This window comes from Neovison vison, chromosome 1 (genome assembly GCF_020171115.1).
Source record: "Neovison vison isolate M4711 chromosome 1, ASM_NN_V1, whole genome shotgun sequence".
Lineage (NCBI taxonomy): Eukaryota > Metazoa > Chordata > Mammalia > Carnivora > Mustelidae > Neogale > Neogale vison.
In genome coordinates this window covers 316,306,168-316,326,388 of record NC_058091.1, presented here as the reverse complement: position 1 = coordinate 316,326,388, position 20,221 = coordinate 316,306,168, and the positions used below count along the sequence as shown (strand labels likewise).

At 65.4% G+C, this 20,221-nt stretch overlaps 1 protein-coding gene across 2 annotated transcripts; it reads right to left on the bottom strand.

Moving 5' to 3' along the window:
• Nucleotides 1-4,053: 4,053 nt before the first annotated feature.
• CLPTM1L (CLPTM1 like) lies at nucleotides 4,054-18,585 on the bottom strand. 2 transcript variants are annotated; one of them, XM_044234243.1, is made up of 17 exons: nucleotides 18,384-18,585; nucleotides 17,991-18,091; nucleotides 16,923-17,112; nucleotides 15,546-15,694; nucleotides 14,531-14,609; nucleotides 12,379-12,496; nucleotides 12,069-12,163; nucleotides 11,228-11,312; nucleotides 10,017-10,120; nucleotides 8,552-8,617; nucleotides 7,782-7,832; nucleotides 7,093-7,175; nucleotides 6,509-6,543; nucleotides 5,887-5,942; nucleotides 5,766-5,810; nucleotides 4,992-5,107; nucleotides 4,054-4,530 (listed from the first exon to the last, which is right to left on the bottom strand). In XM_044234243.1, exons 1-17 carry the CDS (start codon nucleotides 18,543-18,545, stop codon nucleotides 4,446-4,448), a joined length of 1,620 nt encoding a protein of 539 aa, XP_044090178.1. In that variant the 5' UTR covers nucleotides 18,546-18,585; the 3' UTR covers nucleotides 4,054-4,445. The 2 variants fall into 2 exon arrangements, with proteins under 2 accessions (XP_044090178.1, XP_044090186.1); XM_044234251.1 differs by having other exon boundaries at nucleotides 15,546-15,691.
• Nucleotides 18,586-20,221: the final 1,636 nt, after the last annotated feature.

Here is a 20,221-nt window from a genome sequence, read left to right as displayed (position 1 = left end):
GGCTGTAACCCACTGAGCCACCCAGGCGCCCCTTAAAGACATCTTCCAACTTGAATTGTTGCTGGTGAGAAGGCTCCTCTATCATTTTTGTTATTCGTTTGGATGTCACGCATGGTTCTTCTCTGGCTACTTTACCGATTTTTCTCTTTGCTACAAATCAGCGATATGATTCTGCACACTTTTTGGTTTTCTTCTTGTTCCTTGTGCTTGGTTCTTGTTGCACTTCTCAAATCTGTGGTTTTATATCTATTTTAAGCAAATCTGACAAGTCACCATACATTTCTTCAAAGGCCTCCCTGGCCCTGCCCCCCCACCCCCGCCAGGCTGCCCCTCCCCACCCCCCGGGCCCCTGCGGGTCCTGGATGTTTCCTTGTTTCCCTCAGTTTCAGTCACACACGCTGTCTTCCAGTCCTTACTGTTCCTCTCTCCTTCTGCAAGATCAGATCTCCCAGTGCCCCGCCCCCACGGTAGCCTCCCCTCCAACTGCTAGGACTTGGAATCCATTTGACAACTGCTTCCGCATCCTTGTCCCGTTTCTCACGGGCTCGGCCCCAGCGTGCCGGTGTCTCCGCCGCGGACTGCGTTTTCTGGCTCCCTTGTAGATCTGTAATCGGATGCAGACGCTGTGAATTTCACCTTCTTGGGGGAAGGGGATCTGTGAGCTGCTCACCGGGGAACAGAAGTCTTGGAAACTTGCTCCTTTGGGATCTTGTCTTTAAGCTTTGTTGGGGGGACCAACAGTGCTTGGTCTGTGACTGAGTTTTTCCCCAATTGTTGAGCCGGCCCCGGAACAGTGGGGCTTCCACTCTGGCTGACCGCAATGGGTATGATCACTCTTCGCGTGCAGGGTTGTCCCTTCGGATCCTTTCTGGTGGCTCCCACTTGAAAGGGTGTCGCCTCCCGACGCACAGGCACTGATCTGCAACCAGTGGGGTACTGGGGACCTGGTGCTGGTCTGCAGGCTTCTCCCTGCCCAGCTCCCTCCTCTCAGGCGCCGGCCCCTCTGCTCCCCAGAGGCCCAGCCCCATCCTGTTGCCGGGACACCGGGGGTCCAGTGTGCGCCTCCCTCTGTGCCCGGTCCTCAGCGTCTTCATGATGGACATTTCACACGTTGTGTCCAGTTGTCATCCTTTTGGACCGGAGAGCAAACCCTGCTGCGTCTCCTCGTCCAGAAGGAGAAGCTCCTAAAACAGAACTTTAAAGTCTTGTTTTTCGAGACAGGCTGAAAGTTAACGAGCCACGTAACTACCTCCAAAGTAGGAAAGAGGGTATCAAAATAGATGCACTGTGTGTAGAAAGAAACGAGCAGTGACAGACCTGAGCGGAAGTCAGTGAAGGAGAAAACAACACATAGAGAATGAGCAGAGCTGAGCAGTTTCTGAAAAGATCAAAGATGCTGAAGCTGACAAAAGCCGCTGGAGCAGGAGGAAAAGGAATTACAGGGGCCCCTGGGCGGCTCAGTCGGAGAACTGCCTGCCTTCAGCTCCAGTCTTGATCCTGGGGTCCCGGGATCGAGTCCCCACTCAGTGAGGAGCCCACTCTCCCTCTGCCTGCCGCACCCCCTGCTTGTGCGCACGCGCTTTCTCTGACAAATAAAGAAATAATATCTTTTTATTTGAAAAAAGAAGAAAGAAATTACAAGTAACTGAGCAATTGTTAGGCACTAAAAGCATTTTCCCCAGACCTCCAGGGCCGGCAGGTGGGGGCTTTTTGGAAACGGGGTCTCTGCAGAGGGTCAAGCCCAGGTGAGGTCTTTATGGGGGGTCTGGAGCCAACAGGACTGTATCCTTGTCAACGGGGGATCTGGGCATGTGAGCTCAGGGAGGAGGTCGCGTGAGGACAGCAGTGGCTGCCTCAGCCTCGGCAGGAGCCAGGCCTTGGCACCCTCAACCCCGGGACTCCGGCCTCCGGGACGGAACAAACGCTGATTTCCAGAAGACGCCCTGGCAGATCGCATTTCTGCCTAGAGGCTGCAGGCGCGCCCGCATGCTGCCCTGGGGATGCGGCCAAGAGGCCCTGAGAACCGGAGGATGCCACGGGCAGGTTTAAGCCGAATGCACCAGTTCTTTAAGCCAAACAATGGAACTTCAAGAAGCTCCATGAAAGCGACACAAATTCTGGCAGCAGCAGAAGTGAAAGTCCCGGCAATGCCCCGCTGCGCCAGAGACCACATCAGGAATGTTCTCAAGAACAGAACACAGGACAGGCTCTCCGCCCACCTTGTGTGGTTCGTCCTGTCAGCCAGGGAGCCCACACAGCTGCTACCAGAAATAGGACTACAAGGGAAATAGAGAAAAACAGGCCTGTTATCCGAATAGGAGGTCCGAATGGGCAGGAAGAACAGAAGATATCCAGGCCCGTTAGACGTCGGGGGCAAATCCAGGCCTCAGGAAGTTCCCCTGCGTGCCCACCGGATGGCAACGCAAGCATGGGGCGGGTATGACACCGGAAGGCCCTGGGGGGTCAAGGCAGGTGTGACATGGGGGCCGCGGGATGGCGCTGGACCAAGCCCGGGGACATCGGCTCCCCTGATGGCCAAGCATGCACGCGCTCCACCCGGGCGGGGCCCGAGAGCTGATCACTGCACCCACCGAAGACACACACGTGCGTGCTGGGTGACTTTATCCTGGCCCCAAACTGGACAAAACCCTGACATCTGCCCACGGTCCCCAAAGTGTGGCTGTTTCCACAGTGGGGTGCCACATAGCAGGGCAAGGGAGGGCCACGGGCGGAGAGAGAATTCTGAGCCACGGAAGCCAGACGAGTCCGGTGTGGGGCTCTGGGTGGGGAAGGACAAGCTGGGGGCCGCTGTGCATGAGGGCCACCGAGTGGTCTCTGCAGGCAGCCAGCCAGGAGGCCGAGGGGGATGCGGGAACCCGTCACTGGGAGCTGCCCACTCCGCTCCCACGGGGCTGTGTGAAAATTCCCCACGGGGGTGCTCCCCACGCGACACAAATTCGGGCTGTGGGTCGGGCTGTGTCTACACTGGCACAGAAGCCCGTCTGGACTGCAGGACGAGATAAGGTGAATGAGCAGCCTGGGGAGCTACGGAGGTACCCTGGGCCCTGGGCCTGGCAGCTGTGACTATGAGAAGGCCTCGAGAGGCGGCACGACTCTGCATCGCCCTGTGGTAGACCAGACCCCCCCCACCTCCCGCCCGGAGGCGCGCCCCCAACAGGCAGCAGGAGGCCAGAATGCGGAGCGAGAGGCAGTTATGCAGGGAGGGGCCTGGGGCCCAGGCTGCTGGCCCCCCAGCGACTGGGAGAGGCAGGGGCTCTGGCCAGGAGCATCTGGTGGGACCCACCTGCCCAGATGGAAGCTGGAGACTGGCGGAGGATGAGAAGCGTCTGTATCGTAAGCCAGTCAGCGGTGCCGGCCCGGGACCTGCAGGGGTCCCTGCCGCTGCCCCTCCCAGGGTGGAAATGAATGAGGGTTCCTTGAACAGCCCGTCCTGCTCAGCTCACACGCCCGGCTGGGAGCTGTGGGCTCCTGAGAGGCACACACATGCGGTTTCCGCTGTGAACGGACTGCGGCGACAGCGTGGTCAGCGTGCGTGGGGACAGGTTGGGGGCACGTGTGCTCCTGAGCCTGGGCGTCCTGCAGACAGCGATCGGCTTGGCCTTCTGCCCTGGGAGGAGCTCAGCATCGCCGGTGTGGACACGGCAGGACCCGAGTCCACAGCGAAAGTCGGAATTCGAAGCCAGGCCTACGGCAGATGCTGGGCACCAGCCCCGAACGGTGACAGCAGCAGTTTGCCCGTTGCCAGGGCAGAGCCTCAAGGGTAACCGCACAGAGCATGCGCCTGCCTTCGCCTCCTGCCCTGTCACAGCTCTGCTCAGCTCGCCCCGACTTGGGGCGTTCCTGAAAAACGCTACCTGTCAGGCCAGTGGCGGCCATGTGACAAATTCAACACCGGGTACATAGAAGTCTGTGATGTCAGAGCTCGAGAGGCAGCCTTCAAGTTTGCCGTGTGAACCCCACCGCACGCACGTTTCCGAGAACAGGAGTGAAGCCACTTAGATGCCCCCCACCTCCGTCATCCCAGGCCCGGCGAACGTTACAGCCAGAGAAATTTATTTTAAAGTAGAAACATACGTACATGAAGCTTTTAAAATAGTCGATTTTAAACAAAAGGAAAGCCATTTGATCCCAGTCTCTAAGGAATGGATCTGAAGAGCCACTGGAGCGCTCACAGGCCCCACGCGAGGCCCCTGGCCCCCCGGCGCTGTGCTGCCCACGGTCAGAGCCTGGTGCGGGGCGGGCGTCCCCACCGGGGCCCTTCTCCGTGACAACATGAAACGACTCGGGAGGTGACGGGAAACGTTCGGGTTTTGGCAATGCAGAAGATGGAACGTCCGGGGATTTCACCAGAAGCCTCCAAAATACTCAGCCGACAACCCAGCTCTGTCGCCCGGTGGCCGACCCCACGTGGCCTGGGCGGTGACTCATTCGGCGTGGGCCTTCCGCGAAGGCTTCTCCTCATAGGACTCCCCGAACTCGTTCACCCTGCTCTTATCCACGGGATAAAGCCTACAAGGACAAGATGCCCTCGGGCTCTGCCATCTGGAGGCGCTCAATCCCAGCAAGGAGGACCCAGTGAGCCCCGCTGCCACAGGAGGAGGATTCAGGGGTTCCCTCGCGCCCACTTGTCGTCATGTGTGCGTTTTTACAATCAGGACCAAGCTCTGTGCTCGAGGACCATCAGGGGCCCGGGGCAGCTGAGCTGAAGCAGAGACAGGTGGGGGCACTGGCCCCAGGGGAGCCGGCGCTGCCCGGCCAGGCACACAGCCCAGGGTGGCGTCCCCCTCTGTGCTCAGCCGCGCACGGCAGGCGTCCGGGAGAGGTGCCATTACGCCGTGGGACGCGCGGCCGGCCGGACCCACGTGGCGGCACGTGGACCAGCTCGTCTGAGCCCGGAAGTAAGGGTGGTCTCCGTGCGCACGCGGTCTCCTGCCCCGGGGGGCCAGCAGCACGGGCGCCCCTGCACTCACCATCGCTGGTAAAGGTACACGAGGAACACCACGTCGTCCCTGAAGCATGCCAGCCGGTGGGACGTGGGCATGGTGATGATGAAGGCAAAGACGTCGTCGATGAAGGTGTTGAAGGCCTGCAGGCCGGACGGGGAAGGAAGGAGCGCGGCCGTTGGTTGCTCCCGAAGACACCCGCCCCATGCACGGCCCCGTTCACCCCCATCAAAGACGGCAGAGCGCTGCTCTGCAGGCACCACGTGTGACCGCAGGTGTCCCAGCGACACCAAAAGGCAGAGAACGGGCAAGTGCAGGAGGACACTGGACGCCGGGGGAGCCGACCCTGTGGCCCGGGGTGCCCAGGTCTCCCCAGACGGCGAGGCCTGCAAGGGCTGCCCTGCAAACACGGGCTGGGAACGTGGCCGAGTCCCCGCTCCTCACAACTGGTTGTGGTCCTCCAGCATCTGGAGCCGCAGAGCTGAAGCCCGCCTCCCCTGAAAACCGCACGACACGCTCGGGAGGCCACATGGTTCCAAGCGCCACCGCGTGGGACGCACCCTGCCAGGACGACCCCATGGCAGCCGGATGCGTCCGGGGACAGGGCCCCTGGGGGCAGGTGGGGTCTGCACTCTGAAGCGTGTTGCCAACAGAAACGTGGCTTTGATTAGAGAAAACGGCTTCGGCTGGGTGGGCGCTCAGAGCACCACTGTCCTCGAGTCACTGCCACGGCCCACAGGCGCAAAGGACCGTCTCCCCACCCCCCCACCACTGTGAAGTGCCACCCAGCAGGACACTGACCTTGTAGGTGAAGGCCTTCCAGGGCAGGTGCGCCACTGACTTCATCTGCGGACAAGACAGACGCGGCAGGTCAGCGGCCGGCCGCACAGGAGACGCGGGGCACTCACGGGCCGCGGCTTACCTTGTAGTTCACAAACAGCTGAGGCAGCATGAACAGGAAGCCGAACGCGTACACCCCTGCGAGACAGACGCGGGCTGCGACGGCGCGGCGTCCGGGCAGGAGAGCCGATGCCCTGTGGCCCAGCCACGGTCCCCGCCCACGGGCTGTGTGCCAGCAGCCCAGCCTGCAGCCCTCCGCAGCCCGCCACAGGCCCTGCCCACAAGGCAGGAGCCCATCACAGGCTCTGTGCAGACAGGCTCCGGCCCTCAGCCGCCCACACAGAGCCCAGGCCGGGCAGGGCCGGCCCACCCACCCCTCCCAAGGTGTGGACCCAGCCCAGGCGTGGGGCTCAAGGGCCAGGCAGTGCGCTGTGCTCCGGGGCCTGGCCTCGGGCAACGGTGCACACAGGGCTGTTCCCCGCGGCCGGCAGCTGTTCTTGCGGAAGGAAACGTACGGCTTGGGGCTCTGCGGCTGGAGCAGCCCAAGTGGGGCTCCCACAAACACATCAGGGATCTGGGGGCCCCCGAACAGAGCCCGGGCGGCAGCAAAGGTCCTGCCCGCACGACCTCGAACCGCATGGGCACGTGCAGAGCCAAGAGGAGCTGCTGAAATGCCACCGGCGGGGCTGAGGCCCACGACTCACCGTTAACGAAGCTGTTGATGAGCCAAGAGTACCAGCTGGAAGGGGAGGAGCGCCATCAGTCCCCGCCCGGCCCCGCCCCGCCCCCCCTCTCGACCGAGCCCCGCCCCTGCCCCCCCCCCGCCCCTGCTCCCGCCCCCCCCTCGGCCCGAGCCCCGCCCCCACCGTGCACGCCCTGCCGGCTGGCTGCACCCGGCATGAACCGCGCAGCTAGTCCTACCCCTGGAACACAAGTACCAGGTGGCGGCCAGAGACCCGCACTGGCGGGGTTCTCTGTCAGAGCTCCCGGCAGCACGAAGACCACAGCTGGGGTCCAGCCGTCAGGCTGCGTCTGCGCTCGGGGGCCACGCTGCCTGGCCTCGCTTCCCCTTGTCCGGAGGCATCCACCCTTGTCCCAGACACCAGGGCCCCGGACACCCGGGCCCTGCACGACGGCCTCGGCGCCCTCACTGCAGACTAAGGTCCCCTGGGCGAGGCCCTGCCCACACCGCAGGGGGCGCAGGGCACAGAGGTGGCCGGGTTGGGCCAGAGGCCGAGGGGCGTCCCCAGGCAGATGTGCAGCAGCGCGGGGCTGGGCAGTGTCCTACCTCTTGTACTTGACGTTGAGCAGGGAGTAGGCGGCGCCCCCAATGCACAGAGGGTAGAGCAGGTAAGACAAGTACTTCATGGCCTGCGGGGAACAGGCCGCCCCCGTGAGCTTCCCCGTGCGACAGGGAAACACAAGCACGAAGAGCGAGCGCCCCCGGCTTCAGGCGGCGAGCGTGCACGGTGCTGGGCCGGCGGGTGCCGGGAACACACCACCAGGAGTGAGGCCGGACGGGACGCGGGCGATAGGCAGCCCACCAGCCCCCGGAGGCCAACAGAACAGCTGCCGGAGACGAAGACGCAGACCCCCCGCGAGCTGTGTAGGTGCACCCCGGGGCGCCTCCCGGGGCGTGTAAGGAGCTACACTGGGATCCCAGCAGGGCACGAGGGCAAACAGGCACCAAGGAAGCAGAGCGGGCCATGGTCCCCACGCAGGAAGCATGTTCACAGCAATGAGGGGGCCACCGGCCTCAGGACAGGGGCCCCCACGTGCAGGGCTCACCAGCGTCTCGGCGACACAACGTGGGATCACGGCCCCCACACGAACCACCGGGGACACCTCGGCACAGGTTCCCTGCCAGGCCCGGGACGCAGAGAAGCCCCAAGCCTCCCTTCCCAAGTCAGAAAGCCTAAGCCGCAGGTGTGTCCCCCTCGGGCTCCAGCGTGCCCCAGCCTCACCCTCGCTGCCTACCTGAGTGTCATACTCCTCCGTCTTCCTCTCCGACTCACTGTAAGTGCCAAACTGTCAGAAAATCCAACACGGTCCCGTCAGTCACCTGACTCCAGGCAAGCGCGAGCCGCACGGGGATGGCCGCATACAGACGGGCAGGTGCGCCCAGACGGCGACCCCCCAGCCGAACGTCTCCAGGCTCCAGTCACATGCCCCATGCCCCAGAGCCACCCAGGACCCAAAGAGGTCTCCAAGGGCCATAGCGAGTGCTATGCGTGACAGGAGCACGCCCACTGCCACGACCCTCACCAGGGGAACAGGACGGACCTCGTTCTCCTGCCTGGTTCCCCGTCCTTGATGGTTCACGCCTCAGAGAACTGGGGAGCTGTGAACCCCGAGTTCTCCTGAATGGGTCCATCATGGCAGCAAAAGCAGAGGGTGTTGAAAGACCCTCAGACCGACCCCAACCCCCAGCCCCCATCAGGCCCGTCAGGCTGTCAGTGCTGTCCGTGCTCCGTCACCAGCAGGGACGTCCACACGGGTCCAGCCCCGCCCAGGGATCTGCACGCTGCAGCCGCCCCGGCCTCCACCAGCTGCTCCACGTACTCATCTGCTGGGGGCTACCTGGAGCCACGCGCCCATAGGATCCCCGGCCCGAGGGGGGCATCTAACCGGAGCGCCGCCGGGAGACGCGGGGGAGGCGCTCTAGGCCAGGCGAGCGGCTGACCGGTGTGTGGCGGGAGGGGGCGGCCGAAGGGGTGCGGCGCGGTCCCAAAGGCAGAAGCCCCCACCTGGAATCTGGGTCTCAGGCCTCTCCAGAGCACGGTCATCTTCAAGGCCTTCTTCACCTTCCAGAGCTGACGGCGAAGAGGAGCAGACATTCAGCCTCTGGGACCAAGGAGGCCCCAGAACGTACTGCGGGAAGCTGAGGGGCCACGGTGACTGCCTGCTTGACCCCTCCAGCCCAGCCCGACGGACCTCACGGTCCGCACGCCCAACCATCAGGTCCGTCTGCCCACGCGGACACCCCCACCTCCTCTCTGCACCCAGGGAACCGGCCCTCTGCACGGCCGAGCCCCTGTCCCCGCCCACCCTGCCTGCCCCCTGCTTCCCCGGCACCTTCCTCCTGGTTAGCCCTGGGAGACCCCGAGCCTCTGCCCCAAGTCCTGCCGTTTCCGGTCTCTGGGGGACCCACCCCTTCTCACCACCTCACCGAGGGGCGACCAGCGCAGCACAGCTGCTCCTGAGCTGGGCTCCACACGGTGACAGGTGGCCACGGGAGGGTCCCCACCCTCGCTCCCTGATGGGCAGACCAAGTGCCATCTCTGAGCTGACCAGCACGTGGGCCAGCACCCGCGGGCAGGGGCACGGGAGCACAGCCGGGACAGGGCGGTACCGGAGGCCAGAGGAGGACGTCCTGGCCTGTAACGTCCCTCAGGACCACGCCCTGCTTACAACACAGGCCGTGAGAAACCACACCAGCGGGCAAGCAAGTTTCCGTAGAGCCTTAAGAAAAACAAGCGCTGGCAACAGGCCTCTGGAGGAGGGGACGGTCCGCGTCCTTGAAGCCGCCCGCCGCCTGCCGCACTGCTCCGCCGCCTCCCCTTCCCGCCAGAGCCCCGCAGGAAGGCGCGCAGCCCCGTTCAGGCTCGCTACAGGCCGCGCGCTCTGGCACACACTGCTCTTCCCTCCCAGGCGCCTACAAGACGCGTGCGTGCTCAACGCGTAACCTACTCGGGCTCCCCAGCTGGTGCTCCCCTACTTCCGACAGACACGAGACCGAGGAGCTGTCAGGGCGCTGGTCCGCTCTCCTGCCGCCCCCGCTCTCCTGTGGCGGCCGAGTCCGTGCCTCGTTCTTCTCCCGTGCGCCATCGGGAAGCGGCATGGGCCTACCACCCCCTCTGCTGACCCCATGTCCCAGCCCCATCACCGTCCTCACGGCCTGGCCCCAAGCCGCCCACCCCACAGGACCCCTCTCCTGAGCCCCACACCTCCGGGCTGCCACAGGGCGCCGCGCTCCTAGATGCCTCGTCCCACACTTGGCTTCTCCACTAGCCAGCACAGTGCAAGCCGGTGGCTCTGCACCCAACGGGGCAAACATGCCCGGCAGACGGCTGTGATGGGCAGGTGCTTTCTGGGGCCCACAGTGGCTGCTCTGCCCTGCCCCGCCCGTGGAGGGCACCCCCTCCCGCACCCCTGGGTGTCAGACTCCGTATGGAGCCGAGAGCGGGGCCAAGGCACTGCCGCACAACTCACCTCGATGGCAGCGCCGATGCCCGCGGGGACCAGCACCAGCAGGCTCGTCTGCTCGTCCAGCAGGAACAGGAAGATGACCACCGTGCTGAAGCAGCGCCAGAGCACTGCGGACGGGGGGGCAGGGCCACGCTGAGGGGCTGTCCCTGCCCCATTCACACCGCGCCTCCCAGGTTCCCGCAGTCCCCACGTCAGCCCCACGCACCCCTTACCCACACCCAACCCTGCCTACCAGCCCCCCGTGCCCTTCCCCCGCCCGAACCCAGCCGCACACCTCAAATCCCCTCCCTCCCAGGTACGACCCCCACAAGCACACAGCTGAGGCCTCACGGGACACCTCCTTCCCTCCGCTAAGCCGCAGTGGGGCGCGTGGCTGTGCAAACGTCCCGCACGCGGAACACCAGGTCCCCGCAGATACAGGAGTGTGCGCGGGGCCCTCGCAGACACCCCGACGCACAGAGCGCGCGCAGGCAGGCCGGCTCTGGGCATGGGCCCGGACTCGCTTCCTGGTGCTCTCAGGCCACCCTGCCCCACCTCTCCGCCGACTACGCGATAAACCCCTCTCTCTCGAGAACCCCGCCTTCTCCTTTTAAGACCCTGCTTTGTGCCCCACGGTGCTCACGGACAACACTCTGCAGCTTCCTCTGCGCTGCCCACCGAAGCAGCAGAGCCACGCCCGCTGGGGCGCCACCAGGGGAACGCAGGCATGACCTGGGGACCTGGGGTCCCACAGCACCTGCTGTCTGCCCCCCGCTCCCCAGGAAGGGCCAGAGGGGCAGGAGGACTCAGTGGGGGCCCCCGTCCACTGTGAGGACACCAGAGAACAGGACAGAACAATCTGAGACACGGACGACATGGGGTCCCCCAGTGGCCGAGCCCAGCCCCAGGCATGCTGTTGCTGCTGGAGAAAGGAGTTGTCTCCTGCTGGAGGCCCGTGCCCTGCCGTCACACAACAGCGCACTCTGAGACCCAGCGTCTATCACAGCCGAGGCGGGCCCAGGCGTGCAGCCTCCATCGCCCAAGGTCACAGGCCTACCAGACGCGCTGTGTGATCCCGACACGTCCCTCCCCCAGCACCGCTAGCGCGTAGGGTCCCCAGCTGGCGGCTGTCAGAGACAACCCCACACCTCACGTTCCAAGACCAGCCTTCAACGCCCGTCTTTACCAACCGCCGGACGGGCCCCGGCAGCGTCCAGAAGCCCAAGAGCACCCACCTGCTTTGGTGGACATTCCTATCATGCTCTTCTTTTTCTTCCAGAAGCTGATGTCATTTTTAAATGCCAGGAAATCAAACAGAAGCTGCAAAGAAAGGAGCACGGCAATGCGCACCTCGCCCTGCCCCCAGGCCGCCCTCTCCCAGTACTGCAGGTACGACCCAACCCGGGTCCCAAGGACACAGCCAGACGCATGCCAGGCACCACAGAAGCCCGCGGCCTCGTGTCCTGTCCAGCCTGCCAGAACTGCGGGCGTATGACCGCAATTGTGAGCCGCACGCCCGCGGGGATGTCTCCCTACTGCCCTCGCCGGGTCCCGTGGCTCTGACCTGGAGCACAGGGGTGGGCAGTGCCCACCTCGGAAGCACACGAGCGCTCCCAGACCCTGACCAGCCCAGCCGTTGGGACTGGCTGCGGTAGGGCTCCCATGCCGGCCGGCTCCGGCCTCGCCCACCCTGGCCCCGCCTGCTCTCCAGTCCAGCACTGCCGGCGCGTGGGGGTCAGCTCCCCTCCACCAGCTGGGAGGCTCCTTGCGTGAAAAGGGATTCTGTGCAAGGGTCGGCTCTCGGACGTTACAGCCACGGCCCTGGGACGATGTGACAGAGCACTCGCACCGTAGAGTCCTCCGCGAACCTCACGGACTTTGGGTTCCTTTCTGCCCAAAGTGGCTCCAAGACCAGCAGACAAAACCCAAGTCCTTCAGGGGGTCAGGGACCCGGGTCCAGACACCCGCCCCCTGGCCCCGGGCAGGGCGGCCTCAAACTCTCAGGCGCACAGGCCGCACAGAGCCTGGCCTGAGGCCGACGGCACCTGCAAAGCCACCAGCCCCGTGACCGCTCACGTGAAACGCCGCCACGAAGAAGGTCAGCGCCAGGAAGTACAAGTTGGTGTCGACGAAAATGCCTTTGACTTCATCCGCGTCTTTCTCTGAAAATCCTGAGGAAAGAGAGAACCGACGTAGGCTGAGCAAGTCGGCTGTGAAGTCAGCGACACCCCAGCCACAGGGACACGCCCCGAGCTCGAGTGCCCCGGGCAAGGCCAGTGCTCCGCCCCAGGGCCAAGCGCGCGGCGGGACGCGCCAGTGCTCTCCAAGCAGAGGGCCGCGTCGCCGGCCAGACAGAAAGGGCCCCCCCGCCCCGGGCGGCGCTCACCGAACTGCTGCAGGGAGTACACGGCGTCCTGCATGTGGATCCAGAAGCGCAGCCGCCCCAGCGAGATCTTGTCGTAGGCCACGGTGAGCGGCAGCTCCGTGCTGGAGCGGTTGATCACCTGCAGGAGCGCGGCCGTGAGGGCGCGTCCCTCCCGCCGCTGAGCCCGCCCGCCGCCGCGCACCCGTGCCATGCGGCGGAAGCCCCCGCTTCACACCCCGGCCCCCGAGCGGCAACGGTCTGCTGAGGCGGCAGCTCCCACCTCGTCCTCACTAAACGGAGCTTCTCTGAGTGACAAGCCCTCGTCCTCTGAGCTACCCAAACCCCGCGTGTGCCTCGGAACCCAGGCCTGCTCATCCCTCCGTCCCCGCCACCTCGACACAAGGGGGCATCAAGATGCACCAGGAACGCGCTCTTGCCGATGACCCGGGCACGGGCCGGCAGGGCCCCCGTGCCTCCCCACAGAGACTGGGGTGCGGGCTGCATGGCCGGGCGGGCCTGCCGGTCCAGGGGACAACAGAGCCTCAGGAAGGCGGCGCCCCGAGCCAGCAGCGTGCAGCTGTGACGAGCTGCCGGGGTGGGTGGGGCCGCCCCGGGGAGGAGAGCGCGCTCTGTCTGGAGGCGTGTGGGGTGCTCTACTGCCCCGGGGCGGGGAGGCGCCCCAGCATGCGGGGCACTGACCCCCACTCCTCCGGGGCTCTGGCGAGTATGCGAGCCCCACGAACCACAACATCAGGTGAACGCGACCCTTGCTCACTGAGCAAAGCCCTGGCGGTGAGCACGAGGTCAGCAGCCCGGGAACCAGGTGCCGGCCCACCCCACTCCGAGACAGCACCGCACGGGAGGGCAGGTGGGCACAGGCCAGGGCCAAACCCTGGGGGGCCACTGCCCAAGCCCCGGTGCGCTGGCTGTTCCGCAAAGATGGTGTTCTCTCCGGCGGGCAGCCGCGTGAGACGAAGCACTAACACCGCAGGACGGCGAAGCGAGAAGCACTGGCGTACATGTTTTCAACTCCGAGGGGCAGCTCTGCATCCCATGAGGCCACTAAGCCCCCAGGACAATGGGGATAGCGTAGATGCCCGCAAATGCTGCTGCACAGCCGCCCCCCCCTGCAACCCCGCCGCCCTCCCACCTGTCGGGATAGCACCGGGGCCTGGGCAAGCCCAGAGCACGGCAGCCCCGGAGCCAGGCAGCACCAACTGCGCGCTCCCGCGGGGCCGGCGTGGTCCCGGTTTGCACAGAGCGCACAGCACACTCCGGGAGGCACCAGGCGGGGGGGGGGGGCAATGACCGCCCGCTCTGGCCCATGGGCCCCGCAGATGCGGTCGGCCACCAGAGGGAAGTGCGGGCCCCGAGGGTCAGGGTTAACAGTGCAGAGCAAAGGCCACGTCTAAGCTCTTTGGCCAGCAAGTGGTGGTAGAGCTGGGGCAGGGGCCAGAGAGGGGGAGCCCCAGGTCAGGCGCCTCTTTTCCTGCTCCCCGCCGTGCACCCCCTGAGCACCTGAACTCTCCACGCCCCGGTCTCATCTACTAGCAAGGAGCACGGACTCCAGCGGGGCCATGCACACAGCCCCTGCTGTTGCACGTCCACAAGTAACGCTGATGTGTCCACGAGCCACAGGACAGGGTGGCCAGTCCAGCTGTGCCCATTGAGACTGGAGGCCACCTGTGACCTCAATAACCCCCAAGACACCGACAACAAACACACCTCCACAGGCCTGGGAGAAGGCGTCAGACCGTCTGTGCAGTGGTCCGCACCAAGCCTGATGCAGGTAAGTGACCTTCCATGATACCCGTCACGCGGTCACTATTGCTCCCAGTTCAGCTGTGTTTCACGGAACCCCCGATCTGCCCCGGCCGACAGGGTGTGAGTTCCCTTCTGCCCGCGAGTTCAGCCCTGCCCAGAGCTGTCCTGGGGGCCAGGGGGAGACCAAAGGCTCCACGGTGGACGGTGACAACACGTGGGCCAGCCCTGAAGGGAGCAGCTGGCTCAGGACCCACCCTAAGCCACTCTGCACCTGCGAGCTGAACAGAACCGCCACACAGAACCTTCCCAGTTCCTTTCACCGAAGGAGGGCATGGGGACCCCAGAGCAGCCCCCGCCAAGTCAGGGACACGTGGGTGAGTTCTGGCAGGGCCGGGGGGGAAGCGCTTACCATGAGGTCCTTCACCCGGTTGCTAAGCTGGTCGATGAACAGGATGGGCAGGTAGTGCACCGTCTTCCCCAGCTGGATCCTGGGGGAGCAGTTTCCAGAGTCACCGTCAGAGGAATGAGAGATAACGCAGACGCTGGATGTACCCCAGAGAAACCCCGCCACGGCTCCATGGGCCTCTGGTCACACGACCCCCAGACACAACTTCCCCATGGAAGCAGGGGGGTCTAACCAGACCTCTAACCAGAGGGAAACTGCAGGGGCCACGGAACGGGACACCACCTAGGCCGTTGGAGAGCGACAAGCCCATGTATGCCCGGACCGGGAGGGCCCAGGGATGCAGTGGGAAAATGGAAATAAAATCCAGCTGCTGTCTGCACCTGGGGGGGCAGGAGGCTTTTCATGACCCTTTTATACCTTCTACATGTCTAATAACGCAACTGTTCTGGACATTCAATAATAAAATTTAACTTTTAAAGAACAGAAAAGTCTTGTGACAACACCACAGTTACTCCTGACCCGTGAATCAGGAAAACCAGTCCCGTCACAGCTATTCCTCGGAGCCGCATGGCCATCGGTATCAGATCTTAGTTAACATGCAGAACGGTCTAAGTTGGTCAAGTGATTTCAACACTCGTGCTCACCTCGTGATGGCTCCAGAACGACCTAAAGACCGATTCTCAGTTCACAGAAACAAGTCCGGTCAAAGCAAAACACAGAGCGCTAACGAGGAGTACCAAGGACGCAGACAAAAGTCTCCAGGGGCTGTGGCGAGACCCAGCCTCATGCTCTGGTGGCCGTCTCGATCAGCAAGACTCCAAAGTGGGGGGACAGGGCCTGGGGCGCTCCAGGCAGTACTGTAGACCCCTCTGGGCTCTTATCGCGGGGTGGCTCAGGGAGGCTGGTGTGGCCCATCTGTTTCTGGGGTCTGCGGGGCCACACTCCACAGGCGTCCCCCACCCTCCGCCCCAGCCCCAGAGCGCGGCTCCCCCTCCCCGACGGGACCAGCGGCACTTACATCTTCATGTACCGATGCACATCGGCGGGCAAGGAGGCGCCGTCGAAGACGAAGTCCTCCACCATCACATTCAGGGTCAGTCTCGGTCGCCAGTGAGAAACAGGCTCGTCCAGGGCACTCGGTGGCTTCTTCTCAGCTTCCAGCTGCTGCTACGTGAAAAGAATGACTCAGCAGGAAAAACCCGGTGCTGGGGGGGTGGGGAGGGGCCATCCCTGGGCCTGGTCTGGGAGCAGGGAGCAGTGCCCGGCAGAGTGTGGGGGCCCCACAGCTGCCAGTTCCGCCAGTGACAGCCTCTCTCCCATCTCCCAACACAAGCCAAAGGGGCCCTGCTGTGCACCACCGACCCCTGCGTCAGGCCTTCAGCCTGGCCCGCTCCCCGGGGGTTCTGAGAAGGGTGAGTCCCAGGCCAGCTGCAGGAGGCACCGAGACTCTGCTCCCTGACCACGTCTGTCAAGTCGTCTGGAGGACAGATGTTGGGACTGGGCGGCAGTCCTAGACAGAGCTATATTCAGCGCAGTGGCTAGGAGTGCCAGGAGAATCTTCCAGATCTAACTGACACATTCTGTGTTCCAGGATCATCTCGTGAACCTCCCACCTCAACAGCGTGGTTCAGCTACAGTAACGTCTTTTATAAACCATTTTCAAGTAACACTAACAGCAAATGCTTATTTAGCTCTTGTACACCCCACAGACTCCTTCACACCCCTAAGATCCACCAACTCACTGATGCCCCAGGAAAGCCCTGAGAAGCCGGGCCAAACTGTCCCCCAGAGAAAGGAGCTGAAGGGGTCTTTCCAAGGGGATCCCACACGGGGCGGGCTCACAGACGCTTCCTGGAAAGCTACGTGTCCGTGTACGAATGATCCCATGTTCTGTTCCACTCAAATACCAACGTGCCTGTGCTTTACCCACAGCTTCGTAAGTCACCACCTAAGAGAATTCCAGTTTCCTCGCATGTGAACTTCTACAAAAACGAATCCCACACAAGTCCCCATTTCACGATTGTGAACAAAGTAAAGACTGAAGAGGCGTCCTGCCCTACAGCCGGGTGGGGAGCCTCCCAGCTGCAAGGGAAGCCTGTGGGTGAGCTTCACAGAAGACATGCCCCCACGCCCGGCTGGGGAGCACAGACGCTCCCCAGAGCTTGAGAGGGTCTGCGGCCTGACAAGGAACCTATCCCTCGATCACCTGAACCACATGCAACCAACTTGGGATGAAAACCGTCTGCAAAGCCATGTCGCGCCCGTTACGTCAATCTGCTTCACTTTCCAGGGGTCGCTGCAGCTCCAGATAGAAGCCACACAGGCAGCAACACATGAATGTGTGTTCCCAGGCAACAGCACAGGCTTCGGCCGGCCAGTGACGTCACGCACTCACCTGGGTAGCAGATTCCCCGGTGAGCAGATTGACCTCTTCCGGTTTGGGGACCATGTAGGTAGTCAGAGGGCTCACCAGGTGCACCTGCTTCCCGTCACGCCACGGCAGGATGCCGGCATGATGCAGGAATATGTAGGCGTACAGAGTCCCGTTGTTCCTCGTTTTCTTTGGTACAGAGACATTAACTGTCCTAAAACAAAAGATAAGACTTTTCCAACAGTGTCCACGTCAGCTTACCCACATACACGCACCGGACAGGCTACCCCAAGTGTCCTCTTAAGTTCTGCTGCTTCGAACTTCAGCTCAGAAGCACTAGAACGGAAACCCACCTGGCGCGGCTTACTGAAACCCCAAGTGCCGGCTTTCACAGGCCCGTCCCTCCAGACGCCTGCGGCTACGCAACACTGAACGCACCTGCCGTTCCTGCCTCCCTCTCCTGGCGCTCAGAGAAGTCAGTTCCTGGCCTTGGTCATGCCTAGGGCGGCCAGGCAGGCTGAGGCCGACCCCAGGCTCATCGCTTCCCCCGCCCCTTGAACGGCCTCCCAGGGCTCTTGCCCGGGCGGGCTGACCCGAGGACCTTCCCTCCAGCGCGTCCCAGAGTCCTGCTGCCCTGTCTGATGGCGCCAGACACCTCAGAAGAAGACAAGGGACTCCTGACCAGCAACTGCTTTTCAGATTACAGCTGCCCAGACCCTCACCGGAGCTGTGAGGTCAACCCGCTTCGTCACACCCCGGAGGAATGTGAACGTCCACATCACCTCACCCGCAGTTACGTTCCACTTTAATTGCCGCGAAACCGTCTTCCCCGCACAGAGGACCCCGCAGCTCGAAGGAACGCGCCGCCTGCGCTCGCCCCGCCGGCCCCACCTCAGAAGCCCCCGCTCCGGAGCCACGGCGGACTGAGGCGCAAGAGGCTTCCCTCGGGCCCGGCCGCGGCTCACCCGGGGCGCAGGCAACACCCGCCGCAGCGGGGCGCGGGGCGTCGCGGCTTCCCCGCGGCTCCGCCACGCGCGGCCCCCCCTCCGCACGCGTCCCCGCCCGCAACGGCCGCCGCGCGCCCGCGCCCACCTCTCGAACTTGGACTCCACGTCGAAGTCCTCCACGTTGAGGACCAGGTCCACGTTGTTCTCGGCCCCGAGGCTGGACCGGGTGGCGGTGTACACGCTGAGCTGCGGGGACACGCGCGGGCCGTCGGGCGGCGAAGCCCCGAAGGGAAACACGCGCCCAGCGGCGACCCCGGGGGACGCGCCCCGACCGACCCCAAACCGGGACGCTCCGCTGCCCCGCGAGCAGCCCCCACCCCCGGGTCTCCGCCCACGGCACGGGGGCTCCGGCGCCCTCCGGGGAGACGGGGACTGGGGGCGGCGCCGGCGGCGGGAGCCCCGCGCGGGCCCCCACCCGCGGGGCGCGCTGGCGGGAAGGGCCCTCCCCGCCGGGGTCGCGCCGGCCGCCCGCGCTCACCTGCAGCTTCGGCCGCCGCGCCAGGTAGGGCCGGATGCAGCCGCCGCCGCCGGCGCACGGGCGCGTGTGGACGATGCCGTACATGACCCAGCAGGTGTGCGCCACGTACACCACGAACACGCCCACCACCAGGCTGGTGAAGGAGCTGCGGCCGCTCCACATGGCGCCGCCGGCCCCCGGGCCGAGCGCGGCGCCCACCTCGGCCCCGCCCGGCCCGCCTCGCAGCCGCGGGCCCCGCCGCCCGCCCGGCGCGCTGCCGGCTGCTCCGGCCGCCGCCGCTCACGCGAGAGCCGCCGCGCGCCGCCGCCACCAGCGCCGCGGGGGAACGAACGCGCCGCGCGCCGCGGGCCGCCGGCCGCCCCGCATACTCCTGCCGCCCTCCGGCCGACCTGTCGCCCCGGGATTCGCCGTCCGGCGGCCGCTTCCGGGTCCCGTGCCGTCCGCCGGAAGCGCGCGTGCCGCGCGGCCCCCTGGGAAACGCAGTCCAGCCGACGCCAATCACGCACGCACGCACGCTCCCGTCAGGAGCGCGTCGCACGCTGCTGACGTCCCCTGCCCGCGCCGGCCTCCCGGCGTACCTCGCGGTGGTCCGGGCGCGGGGGCCTCGGCCTGTGGAGGGCGGGGTTTTCGCGAGGGGAGGGGCAAAGGGTGGGGCAGTGGCTGGTGACGCGGTCGCGAGGGGGCGGTGGGGGTCAGAGGGCGGAGCGAGGCGCGGCTTGGGGGCGGGGTGGGTCGCGGGGCGGGGCCATAGGGGGGCGGGCAGAGAGAGACACGAGTGGAGGCGGTGGAGGCCATGAGGGCGGGGACAGGAGGGGCGGTCGGGGCGGGGGGCGGGGCGAGGGCGGGGCCGTGGGGGCTGTCGGGGAGGCGCGGGGCGGGGCCGGGGGGGCGCGGGGCGGGACGAGGGCGGGGCCGTGGGGGAGCGCGGGGCGGGGCCGTGGGGCGTGGGGGCCGCTGCGGCGTTTCGGAGCGCGGCGGGAGGCGGGGCGAGGGCTGCGAGCGGCCGGGGCGCCCTCTGCTCCCCGAGCCGCGGCGGAGGGCAGGCGAAGGGGCGGGCAGCGAGCCCACGGCTGTGCGGGGCCTTCGCTGCTCGGGTGGCGGATCCGTAAACCCGCGGCGGCGAGGCTGCGGCCACAGCGTTCCCGGAATAGGGTTTCCGCGGCGGACGGGCCCGAGCTCCGCCGGTGCGCATCGCGGGGCGCGGGGCCGGCACCCAGCGTGGCGCGGCGCGGGAGCCCGCCGTGTGCTCCTCTGTGGCCGGGTCGGGAGCGCGTCCGGCGCTCACAGGAGCCGTCCACGCTGCTCCCGGCCCCGCACGCTGCGTCCGCCTCTCCGCGGGGCCGAGCCGCTTCCCGGGGCGTGGGACAGCGACTTCAGCCGGGACGGCGGAGCGTGTGCGGGAGCGAGGCTGATTGCAGGGGCCCCGCTGGGCCGCGCGCTCCCTGGGTCTGAGCCGGAGGTCTTGGGCCATTAGGGACATTCCCTGCTCCTCACACCCTTATGCGATTGGCTTTTCTGCCCCGTAGACCCCACTCCCGGCCCCGTGGGCTCAACCATTGGAAGCGTGTGTCGCAGCAGCACTGCTCCCGTTCGCCCTGTGCCTGGCAAACCTGCCTCCTGTCCCCCTGAGCGGGAACTCCAGCCTCCGCAGGGGGACCTAGAGTCACAGAGCCCTCTCTGACCCCTGAGCTGTCCTGCCTTGCGCTCCTGCCACGCCTGAGGAGCCCCCGCAGAGCCAGGCCGGCTGCGGTCTTCGCCATGCAGGGAGGAGTGCGGCAGGCCACGGGGAACGGAGACCAGCTCCCACCGCAGAACCATAAGAGGGGGTTGCAGGGTAC